The sequence below is a fragment of the Python bivittatus genome, unplaced genomic scaffold, assembly GCF_059951505.1.
Source record: "Python bivittatus isolate LINGU-HERP-01145 unplaced genomic scaffold, Pbiv_v1 ctg000610_np1212, whole genome shotgun sequence".
NCBI classification, from domain to species: domain Eukaryota; kingdom Metazoa; phylum Chordata; class Lepidosauria; order Squamata; family Pythonidae; genus Python; species Python bivittatus.
In genome coordinates this window covers 55,721,561-55,734,337 of record NW_028277088.1, presented here as the reverse complement: position 1 = coordinate 55,734,337, position 12,777 = coordinate 55,721,561, and the positions used below count along the sequence as shown (strand labels likewise).

Sequence of the window (12,777 nt, the reverse complement as noted above, 5' to 3'; positions counted from 1 at the left end):
AAATTGTTCTCATGGGGGTTCTACCCAAACGTTTCTGAGTGGGGACTCAACTTATAGTACTAGAGAAGGCTAGATGGACTTATTTATGCCATAATGTCTAGGAAATTTTTCTGCTGAACTTGACTCATGCACCTGCCATATTCAGCCCAACGAAATTGGAAAATAACCACATAGCAGTAGTTAATAGCGGAAGCAATGGAAGATTCAGAACATGTCCTTCCTATTCTTATTATCATTGAATCCTAGAGTAATTCCACAATAAGTACCAGCAGAGAGATGGAATAAGTATACTTAATACTATTAACTTCACTGCTTTCCCACTTTTCCATCTTGGTGTAGCCAAATATTCTCTGACTATTATCTGATTGAATGACACAGTGAAATAGATGTTGGACAGATAAGACTAAAATTATGGAAAGAAATGTTAGTCTTTCTACTCTGCGTTTTCTTTTATCTCCATGCACCAAAAATTCACTTCAGACCCCTGTTACAGGTATTGGAAAAGGAAAATAAAAACAGGATAATTTAGTTAGGTACTCCATAGAAAGTCTTTTAATACTCAAGAGCTATTTTGGTAGAGGCACTCTGCCTTTCATCTTTTCATTGTGGCTGTCTCTGCTACAGTCAATTTTATTTTCACCTCAACTTTTTATCTGAGTTCTTTAATTTTTATTAAGGCATCAGAAAAGGGTATAAAAAGAATCTGTGATCTACTAGCACTAACAAAAAATAATTGCACTGAGTCCTATTCACAGGAGGAACTGTTGAAGAGAAAGGCAAACATTAAAGAGCTTGCTAAAAATTATAGCAGATGAATGAAGAAGAATACACAGGGTTCCAAACAACGCCACTGAAATTTTTAGGTTGACCCAGGATGTCTCCAGAAGGTAGCTAGTAGTAAGAACTATTGCAAAGAATTCGGGGGATATGCCATTAAGACAAGATACCGGACACTCACTCATTATAAGGGAACACATAAAGATGTCCTATATCATTGGTCCATCCAAGATTCTTGTCAGTGTTTGCTAGTGACTCTCTAAAAGTTTCAGACAAGACATTACTGAAGATGCCAGAGACAGAAATGCATCATTTTCTGTGAAAGCCAAGAGCTGTGTTATGGCTACTACAGAAATTTATGGAGGAGCAGTCTATTGATAGTAATTAGCCATGCCATCTTAATACAACCTCCATCTGTAAAAAATGCCATTTGAAGACAACTGAGAAGGGGAAGGCCATTATGCACAGACAATGGAACAATCTTCATCCTTTTACTCTTCAGCTTGTGTGTGTATCCATTAAAAACTCCCCATGCCTCCCGTCAAGTGAAAAGAAGATGGAGGAGAGGTTAAGAAGTAACTTGCAATCCAAACTCTGATTCTTAGATTGCAGCTTCTTGGTTATATTCTGAAAACAAAAACCTTAAGAATAAGCAACATGAAATTTAGTTTTGCATATTCTTTGATCCTCAACTATGAATTAAATAATTAACTTTGAAAATAGCCTGACTGCAGTCAAAACAATGGCTAATGTCACATTCACAGTATAGAAGTAACAAATCAAATACAAGTTACCTAGAGAAGTTGTGCTACTTACCACCTCATCCTAAGCATACAAACTTGGATACGTCATCTGGGTGGGTTTACATATTGCATTAAGCCATAGTGTCCTTAACCAAAGCTTCCTAATAAACTACAATTGTCTCAGTTCACATTTTGTTAAACCATGGTTTACAAACTTGGGCTAGAATCATGTAGTATTTTCAACTAAGACCAAACAAATGCACAAAGTTTAGTGCAATGTATTCATCTATCCACTAATGTTTAGATTATGTATTCTACATGGGACTTCTTCTAAAGAGCATTTGGAAATAGCTGTCTTCCAAGCACCCTGCAACTTTCATGTTATAACAACTTCACTGGCTTCCAACCTATTTTAGAACACAATTCAAGTTGCTGATTAAGATACTGTATGAGATATAAAACCTGAACCACTGGGGACCAGCTTACTTGAAAGACTGCCTTCTCCCATGTCAACCTGCTCTTTAAGATCCTCAAGAGAACCCTGTCTTCTGAAGTACATCTGGCAGGGACTCAAAAGTGGCATCTCCAGGATTTTATAACTCCCTCTTAAGGAAAGCTGTTTAACTTCTTCTCTAGAAACTATCTACAAACAAGAAAAGACCTTTTTAATTAGATAGGGCTTTGATCTTATTCATTACAGATAAGGTTTTGGTGTTATTCATTAACTGATGTACATTAGCCACTGCTTTACTCATTTGTTTTAATCTACTCTTTGTTTATATTGTATTTGTGTACTGTGATTGCTGTACCATATTTCTTAGGCATTCTTTGTGTGGAAAAGCAGAATATTCTTAACAGTAGTAGAAATAATAACAAATACATAAACATTGTGGTCTTAATCAAAGAATCAAATCAAAGAACTCCTGGGATGTGCCAGACATCTCCTTTCTAAGAAATGGACATGGGTGCTTTCAAAAAGGAACAATAATTAACATTATTCTTGTCCATTTATATAGTTGAACAGCAGGTGCTATCATTAAGACAATTTTTTAAAGTATAAGGGAAGGCATTAGTTTAGGGTTGGGCTTGCAAGTGGCCCCAGAAAAAAGAAACAACAAGACAGCCAATGAAGATGACAGCCAGTTCTTTCCATGGAAGAGCTGAGCATACCCCATGGTCCAGAGATTTAGCAGCAGAATTGGAGGAAATCCCACCCTTTTGGCAACTATAGCAGCAAACCAACTTTTTCACTGATGAACTTAGTACATCAGAAATTGTGGATACTTTATATCTTCCTAATCCTTTTTCTTTGTTAGTTTGTTTGTTTTTGTGCCTTCAAGTCAGTGTGGACTCCTGGCAACTACCTGGACAAGTCCCTGAGGTTTATTGACAAGATTTCGGAAGTGGTCTCCATTGCCTCCTTCCTAGGGCTGAGAGAGAGTGACTGGTCCAAGGTCAGGCAGTTGGCTTTGTGTCCAAGGCGGGACTAGATCTCACAGTCTCCCAGTTTCTAGCCTGATGCCTTAACCAATACACCAAACTGGCTCTTCCTAATCCATTGTTGCCACTAAAAAGATTGGCAGCCAATAAGGTAAGATGAATCCATTAAGGTGCGGCTATCATTTCTGATTCTCGTTCAGTGTTTTATGACAACTATCAATCTTTTATTTCTTTTGTTAAAGGAACTGTAAAATCTTTAAATTAAACTGGTATAGCAATAAGAGGAAAAATTAGTGATTACCTTTATCTGACATACCCAAATGAATATCAGTATATTCAATGGGATGATGGTAATTGGGTGGGAGAAAAGTTTGAAAATCAAGCAATAACAGCCTGAAAGAAGGGCTTATAGGGTTGAAATCTTTCAACTGCTAAATATATGTCACCCATAGAAAAAACATATACGGCACAAGTTACCAGTCAATGCAGTTCTCCCAATAGCCTAAGAAAGAAGGAGGATTGTGTTAGGATTTCTTTGGGGATTTTTCCAACAGCTAGCAGCCATCAGTTTGAAGACTGCATTTTTTCTTGACAATATTAAAAGCTAGCAAATTAAAAAATAAGGAAGGCTCTGCCCACAGGTTCACAGATATAATAGATACAGTACATAAAATGGAAAAGGGGGAAAAGAATACATAGGGCAAAGGAAAAGATGCATTAGACCAGCACCTCCACCTTCACTTGCTCGCATTCTTCTTGGGAGGCAGAACGTGCACCCACCCTTGGATTCTTGGTCAGCAGCAGAAGCCAGACTGTCTTTTCTTTCAGCTCTGTCACTGCAGAGTAGCAAACATGAAGCTTCTTCATAATGTAGTAACATTCTCTTCTAATCACAGATAAGAGCTTGTATTTAGGTAATGTGAGAACTGAACACACAGCCAGAGATTAATGCTTGCATTCAATAGAGTGGCTTCATTTTTCAAGGCACATTAGAACATTTTTTCAGTACAAAGAGAGAGATCAGATAAAACAGCTCTGCCCAACTGGTGCCAGACTGCGGGGAGAGGGGTGCTTATAAAAGAAGCAGTCTGACACATCTGAGAGCCACCAGGTTGGGTAAAACTGCAGGAAAGCATATGACAGAGTGATGATGAAGCCTTGGGTTTAAACTTTCATTTTCATATTCATGTTAATTTTCCCTTGCAACTATATATAAATGCTTTGCTTACTTTCACTCTTTCTTAGGTTTATCTCTTTCCCCCCTAGTTCTCAGTGACAACAAATATCCATGCAGCACTGAGCTTCATAAGGTCAGAAGCTCTATATTTGCTTCCAAAATGCAGTAAGATTATTTTAAAATGATGTAATTATTCTGAAAATGCACAGGCCTCTAAAATTAAAGTATTGTTCTGAGAGACTACTTTACACTAAACTAGTTTATTGGGTTCAGGGGTGGGTGACAGATTTAATTATAAAGAAAAAGAGATAGGGATTTCTCCCACACGCCAATACACAGACACTTTCCCCTCTCTTGCTTTTCAGATCAGCTCTCTTTTTCATTTGCAAGAACATTTTCCCCTTAAAAAAAACCTCCATCCCTATCACCCTAATCAAAATAAGGCCTGCTTACTTATTTGGGGAAATTAATTCCTCCAGTTCATTTTGGGTTTGAGTATTGGCAATGATGGTACTGCTGCTTGCTAGATACAAGTGCACATATGCTTTTTCTCTTTTAAAAAGAGGCTTGCCTTTCAGGCTAATCTCCATCCCCACACTGTTGAAGCTAACGAGGTACAGTCTTCAAACCATATCCCCCCATGTTTGAACAAGTCATGATTTTGAGATTAAGACCAATTTGTCAAAGGGAAGACAGTGCCAAGGTTTACTGGTCAAGGAAGGGACGATACTGTTTTTGGTGCCATGCCCACTCCCCTTGAAGCAGCAGTGATGCTACCAGCTGGCATCATGGTGGATGAGGCTGAGAAAGGGTCCAGCATTTAGGGAGGAAATCATCCACCCTGCACAAATGGAGGAGGCAGACCCGAGGATGCTTTAGGTAATCAGTCCCCTTTGGTCCATTAGCAACCCAGGGGCTAAGATGAGGCTCAGGGGGAGAAGGAGCTACCTGCTCCTAAATCTGAGTTCACAGCATACGGTGGTAGTAGTGGTGACCCAGATATACCAGCTTGACATGGCTCACACAACTGATGAGGGGACTGGTGTCATCAACTGTGTGACTGAGAGCTGGATGTCTGGGCAACCAAGTGGGCCTAATAACTGAATGGCAACCACTCAGGTGCAGTTTATTGGCATCAGCTGCATTGCTCACAAAACCACACGTGACTGTGTGGAATAAGCTTGGCCTGGAGAGGCTCAGCACCAATATCAGCCCAACAAGCACCAAATTACTACCAGAGTTTTCACAGATAAGTGCTGTAAGATGTTTGATTATTTCCACCAGAGTGTGAAAGGGAGGCAGATGGTAGACCAGCACCAAGTCAAGCTCCAATTAGCCTAACACCTGATACTTCAGGATGTCCCCATCTGTGGAACTGCATTTCCCATTGTTTAAGTGGCTTTTGGAATAACATGTATTGAGCATTACATGTGAAGATACTCAGCCAAACTACTTCTCCAACCCCCTCCCTGGAGTGCAGACTTGCCATTCTTCTTGCAATGAAATTCTCAAGTACAGAGAAAGACGTACTGACCCTGGTTCTGCTCTCAGTTCTTTTCTTAGAAAAATCCTTGGATAAACTCCAGAAGAATTTGGGCTTCAAGGATGGGAAAACCTTGGCAGCCCAACTTCACATGCAGTGGCTGAAGTCCCTGGACAAGAAAGCATTTCTATTTGCCAGACTATAAGACACAACGGTAAAAGGGATGATTGTCCATGCTGATGATCTGCCCCAGATGACTGTCCATGCTGATGATTTAGATGGAGGACAGAAGATGACAATGCAGCCAGGAAGAAAGAACTGGGCCATTTAGCATCCACTAACAGCAGCAGTAGCCAGGGCCCTGATTTTGACACAGGATTTCTTTGGCAGGCTCAAGCACACCAATCTCAATTTAGGCACAGTATTTGGCACTTTGCCAGGAAGAAGAAAGGTTGTCAGTTGGCTCAGTCAACTGACAACCAAGGAAGGTGAAGGTAAGATTATCAGATCTGGGCTGCTAGTCTTCTGCCTGTCTGTCCTACATAGTGTTTACCAAAAGACCTAGTAGCCCAAGAAGAAAAAACAGGAGTCATCTACAACATACAGTGTAAGGACTGTAACAAACACTATGTAGGACAGACAGGCAGAAGACTAGCAGAGCACATCCAGGAGCACCAATTAGCAGTCAGAAGACATGATGAAAATTCCTTAATCTCACAACACATGGACAGACTTAATCATAGTTTTAACTGGGAAACTGTCAGCATTTTAGACCAAGCTAAATAATTCTTGGAAGCTTGGTATTCAGACAAGGCAGCAATTAACAGACACAGAGAGATAAACAGCATCTACATACTATTCAAAAGAGACAAAAGACCAGAAGATTGCCTCACCAGCAATTATCACCCAGATAGGCGAAGGTTACCACCAGACACACAATCAAGCAGTAAACATAGGCTAATCAAGGAACTCCCAGAGGAGCAAAACAAACCCCCCACCAGCACTGGCAAGGCAGGCCACAGCATATAAATAGAGAGCAAACCCCATCCCATTTTAGCACTGAAGATGTTACCCAGCTGGGTAATGAAACATTTGCAAGAAAAGAACCAAGCTCAGAGAACCCCAAGGACTCCACAGTTCAACCCTGAGCTACATATATTCACCTGTATTATTAGATTTAATATTTTAACTTTTTTATGCCATAGAACTTTGGTAAAATAAATAAATAAATAAGCAGACAAACTTCTGGAATGTAATGTTTTGTTGCAAGTTTAAAACAAAACACATGTTCCATTTCTGCACACATCTACTTTTGAGTAAGCAATGCATATGCTTTGAGAAGATGCTGTCATTTCCAAAGCACAAGCTAGATAAAAGTAGAACAACTAGACAAAAGGCCCATAAAAGTTGAATACTTGAGCCTCTAATTCTTAAATTTCTGCAAGCTTTAATGTCATTTTACCCTGCATTTTAGGCATTAGTCATTTCATTTTGATCTTTTACGTTATTTCGCTATATTCTTCTATGATAATCCCCTGTAGAAACAAACATCTGTCTCTATCTCTGTCTATAGAACTTAGATATGCTTATAGACCTCTCCTCAAGAGGACATAATACTTTATGAAACCTTCCAAAAGAAATTCACTGATTCCCCAATTCCAAATTTATATCACTGATCAAACCTAGTGATATTTATAAACTTTCTTTATGTAAGCACTTAAAAAGAACTCTATTTCTGACTATTTCTGGCAATTTAAGGAATTACCTCATTCTGTTCAGTTATACACTTTTTCACTATATGGCCTCTCTATGCTTATCTAACTCCTCTTCCAGTAAACAAAATAAGTTTTATCATTCATATAACAGAATACATGGTAGTTTCTGTGATATATCTTTGCTTATATAAATTACCAAATCATATCACATATGTCCTTTTAATGTGAAAGTACCTATTCTAATGATTACTTTCTAGGGAGGGGACAGCTCAGATGTAGATAGAAATAACCCCTGTGATTTGATGGCTCTTCAGTGTAAAGCTTAATAGACATGCACACCATGTAATTACTCAAGTGGTGAGGAAAATTGATCCATAGCTGCTAAAGACACTTTCATCTATTCTTATTCTGAAAACAGTTTTCGGGGTGAATCTGGTGAGTCATGACATAGTTAAATCCTGATGTTAAATTAAGAAAACAAACCATAGCAGATTAAATTCTTAAAAAATGCAAGTATGGATATTAAAGAGAAGTGAAAGAAAGTAAGGAAAATCCTTTTCCATAACAGGCTTCTATTATATATTCCATAATGTCTACTTCCTCTTCTGGGTTCAGATAAACACCAACTTTTCTCTCTCTCTCTCTCTCTCTCTCTCTCACACACACACACACACACACACATAAAAGTTTATATATGTAAAAACTAATATAAAACTAAGAGACCTACAAACAAAAAGAAAAAGAGAGAAAAGAGAAAGAAAGAAATATAAAAGATGACTTCCCCCTCCCTCCAACCATGTATATGCATTAACAGTAATTTAACACCTTCTCTAATATTACTTACAAACACCAATCTTTATTAGGAAGCAAGTATTACCATACCCATTTCCAACTAGCCAGTGAACTCCCTGAGAAGGCAACAACTTTCCTGGTTGTTTTTTGGTCAAGTCTCACTATTTTCTGCTGATACTTGATCTGTCTGTATTTAACAGGTCAAGATTAACAACTGAAAAGTCCAGGGCAAAATGTGCAAATGAGCTACTGTTAATCCTAGATCACCATTAGCTTATCAGTACAGTCTACACCCTTCTAAATTCATTTGTTTAATTGATACATTTTCTAGAATGTTTAGGAATCTTTAGTCTTTCTCAAGAGAAAGCAACATGGCATCACCAGAAAACGTTTATTATGGGGGTTGCGAGAATCCAGTCACAAATCACAAATTTCATAGAGAGGCAGAATGATGTGGCTAAACCCAAATAATTGCTGAAGAATCACCAAACCATGGAGTCCTTGGGGTTCTCTGAGTTTGGTTCTTTTTTTACAAATGTTTCATTACCTGAAACATTTGCAAGAAAAGAACCAAGCTCAGAGAACCCAATGACTCCACAGTTCAACCCTGAGCTACACATATTCGCCTCTATTGGAATCGCCAAAACCTTCTTTAGCTCCAACAAAAATCTAATGGAAGCCTAGTGAAAGGCTGGGGGGGAAAAAAAAACAAATTTGCCTAAGTCCCTGAATAAATATTTATCTATTGGCTTTGTAAGGTCACCTAATCCCCAAATGACTCAATATATAGCAAAAGTAGGATATGAACATTAAAATACAAGCATATTTCTTCAAATCTAGAGTTATCTCTTTCACAACCATTTCCCCATTCCCCGAATTCAATCTCTCTCACTCTGTTCATCTCATCTGTCATTTCTTATAGGAACCAACCCTGAAACTTTCACACATGCACCTACAACTTCTATCCACATTCCCTTCCTCTTTCACTGAACCATCTTAATCATTCTCCTAAATCCTGCTTTATCCTCCTTTATACTAGGTTGTCTCCCCGCCTTCCCCATCAAAATTCCTGTTTCTTTGCCACCACCTCCAACCCCACATTCACTACTTCGTGTCATCCACAGTCTTCCCTGCTTGCCTGACTACTATATGCAAACCTCCCTATGTCCCAGAGTGGCATTAGCATCTGATCCCTTCTTTGAGTTTTCTAGGTGGCTGAGTGTACTTCAAAGCAAAGCAATGTCTTCCCCCTACCTGCCATTTTTATCTCCTAAGAATTTTTCTACAGAATAAAGATGGCAAGTGGCTGAAGGCCAGCTCTTCATTTTGAATGTTTCCACTAAAGCTACCTGATCTAAATAAATAAAATGAAATTTTAAAAAACAGGTATCAGCAACCCGCTTCAGGACTGCAGGGAGGAAATGTTCACCAGTGCAGTGATGCCTATATGCACCATGATGCTTATCCCACTCTACACTCAAGATAGCACTCATTCATTCATTAAAATGGCTCACATTCCAGCCACCAACAATTAGCCAGGCTCTACTGCTTTGTGTCATTTTAACTAGTCTTGATTACCATACTGTAGGCAGCTTCCTATGACTTTAGATTTTTAATTGCCATTTCTTCATCATACATTATTTTTTTTAAAAAAAGAAAGTTGATGATTATGTTCTTATGTACATACTTAAACTTACTACAAAAGTATGCCAGCATCTGTAAGTTTAAATTCATCTTTCTTCTTTATTATGTTCCAGGCTTGCCTTGTTAAACATCTGCCATATGGCAGGGGAGCCTATTCCATGATAGTTACATCATTGCCAAGTCTTTAGGTAAAAATAAGTATCTCCCACTGCAACTAACTAATAATGGGGGAGGGAGAAGATAAGAAGAGGGGAAAACCCTGGACTGAGCAAAGCCTCATTTCCCAGGAAATTATTATTGCTTTGGGAACAGATGTTTGCTTTCACAAGGAAAAGGGGGAAGGAGAGAGAGTTTTAAGAAAATCCCTTCCCTTTCCCAAACTCAAAATATGTCTTTTTGAACAAAATATTTATACTGGCTTCCATCAGTTATTATGAAATGAAATGTTATCATTTCTCTCACACACATACAGTGTTCTAACACAGATATACTACTGGGGTCAGGTAATGGCTGGATTTACGACCCATCTCTCTAAGCCAGTCAATATGTAACATTTTAGATATAAATGCATGTTACAGTAAAGCTATATCAGTTACACCTAAAAATAATGTGCTACATATGTCCTTCATGTGATGAAGTGGACTGAAATCTTATGTGCTAACAAAATTGCTGCAGAAGATTAGCATACTGTTTCTCCAGAAATGTTTCATACAGGTACATTTGCTAGGAAGCTATAGTGAGTTCCAACTCCCTGCTGAGTGCACGCAGTGGGGGAAAATGAAGTTTGTCCTTCTTCTACACAACACTTGAAATGGTCCTGCTGGATACCTTTGGGCAAGGGTGGGCAATCTGTGATCCTATTGCTGCATAAGACCCCAAATACCCCTTCTGCAGCCCTTGGAGCATCCCCAACCACAACTGTTAAAAACTGACCGCAGAATTTACTGCCATGTTAAGAAACACATTCAAAAGGCAGTGTAAACCCTAAAATAATCACATAACATTTAAAAGGAGCCAAGCAAACCAAAACAATCTGAGCACAGAAACATGTACAATGAGGCCAAATCCACTTTTCAGCATTCAGGCCCCCAAAGAATATAAAGTGTGGTCCTTGGTCATCAAAGGTGGCTCAGTTCTGGTTTGGGAAAACTCATGAGATCTATTGATTGTTCTTCACTGGAGGCCACAATCAGTTATGATATGAAGGACATCCATGAAGTAGATGGTTCTCCTCAAAGTCTTCAAAACCCAAATGAGCAAAATTGCACTGAGCATATCAACCCAGAAGCATCCAGCCTTTTGAGAATGTAGGCTTGTGTCCCTGTATAAATACTGCCAATAGGGGTTTCAAGCAAGATGCTAGAAGATTGAGATGGTTGTCTCCCTCAAAATCTGATTATTTTTTGCTCCTAGAATATTATCAAACTTTTAGCTCATATTACTGATTTGCTGTTTCAGTTAGAATCAGTCTATAGAGAAGAGAATGAGTTCTCTGACAAACTCCTGCTTGTTGTTTTTTTTTCTCCCCCAGAGGACTTAATGCAAAGCCATTCAAACGTACCTTGAGCATACTATTCACGAGCGTGGCCAAATGTCCCTTTCAAGCGTTTCCCTGACAATGTAGTAGATATACCCGGAGAACCGCAGCACCGGGTACTTACCCCATAGCGCAAAGAGGAAAAGTTGGACCAACCGCAGGGCACGACGATCCATCCCGAACCTTTCGGCAGCACGAGGCAACGTAGCCGGCCGTCTGAGCCAAAAGCAGCGCGCATGAGGCCCTTCGCAAGCAGCCTCGGTCGGATCTTTTATTCGGCGCCCTCGCCAGCGGGGAAAGGACCTTTCACTCCACTGTATGAAGTCTTGAGCGGGAACTTGGGCTGCCAAGCGTCTCGCTCGCACAAAATCCAACCCTTCTGCTCCTCCCCCTTCCTCCCCTGACATGTAAGCCGCCGCCGCCACCGACGCTCAGCTTGAAGTGCCATCGCTTCTCGCGTCCCTCCCCCCCAGCCTGGTTCGTCTCGAGGAGGGGGGGAGGAGGAGGAGGAGGAGGAGGAGGAGCGGATACCCTCGGACGCTCCGCGGGAAGATAGCGCAGCCAGATGCTACGGCGAGCACTGCCAGGACGGGAGCCGGGGTCTCCTCATAGAGCTAGAGCCTGCGAAGGGGCCAGTCGGAGGAATGCAAGGACCGGTTGCGGCCGCTTCCTTTCGCCGCCCTCCGGCCAAACTCGCCCCTCTTCTGTCCCTTTTTCCCTTCGGTCCGCTTCTTTCGTTCCCCTTGATCAATGGAACCCTATTTCATTTAATCCACTTTAACCTCATCTCTCTTGAATGAACAGTGGTGCATTCCCCATACCTAGCTTTTAGATAACTCCAGGAGCTCAGAAGCGAGATAAACTTTTGCCAGGGTAGCTTAGCTGAAGCAGGAGGCCAAGAGACTTTTGATGGCATCACAATTTATCATAATGGGTGCCTTTAGCGCAAGGGGTAAATGAGCTGGCACGGAGCTCACACAGACAATTTTATAATAGCTGGCTGGGTACAAGTTGACAGCGCCAATTAATCATAACAAAATCCTGTAGCATATAAAAGGAAATAGGAGGGAGATTTTTATTACTCTTTTTAACTTTTCATCATTTTCCATCATGAATAATTAGGCCTTGAAAACAGAAGCCCAGGTATTCTCTGCTCAACCTCAATGTCTGTCTGTGGGTCTTATGTGCATGTGTATGTGTGAACAATCTTGCATTTTCACATGTGAAAGCATATTCAATAGCTGAATTTCCAGGCTTTTTTTGTTTTTCCTAAGAAAAGCCACTGTAGGACAATGTATTGATTTCTTTGAAATAATATGATGAGAAATTATCTACTTCTTAAATAAAGAACCAGGAAGTTTAGGTAAATGATCCAAGCTATGCTTGGAGGGCTAAATCCTTATTCCGTAGCACCAATAACTTGGAGTGAACAACAGCAGCCCAGAATACTGCTAAAGCCAGTTATAGTC

General features: G+C 40.0%; 1 protein-coding gene across 2 annotated transcripts in view; it reads right to left on the bottom strand.

Annotated features, from left to right (window-relative positions):
• The window catches only part of RAMP3 (receptor activity modifying protein 3), an 89,774-nt gene extending 77,753 nt beyond the window's left edge, over positions 1-12,021 (bottom strand). The window contains exon 1 of one of the 2 annotated variants that reach the window (XM_088150070.1): positions 11,433-12,021. In XM_088150070.1, coding sequence (XP_088006196.1) covers positions 11,433-11,715 — 283 coding nt within the window. In that variant the 5' untranslated portion in view covers positions 11,716-12,021. The remainder of the gene's footprint in view (positions 1-11,432) is intronic. The other variant, XM_007423166.4, reaches the window with a different exon arrangement.
• Between the last annotated feature and the right edge of the window lie 756 nt (positions 12,022-12,777).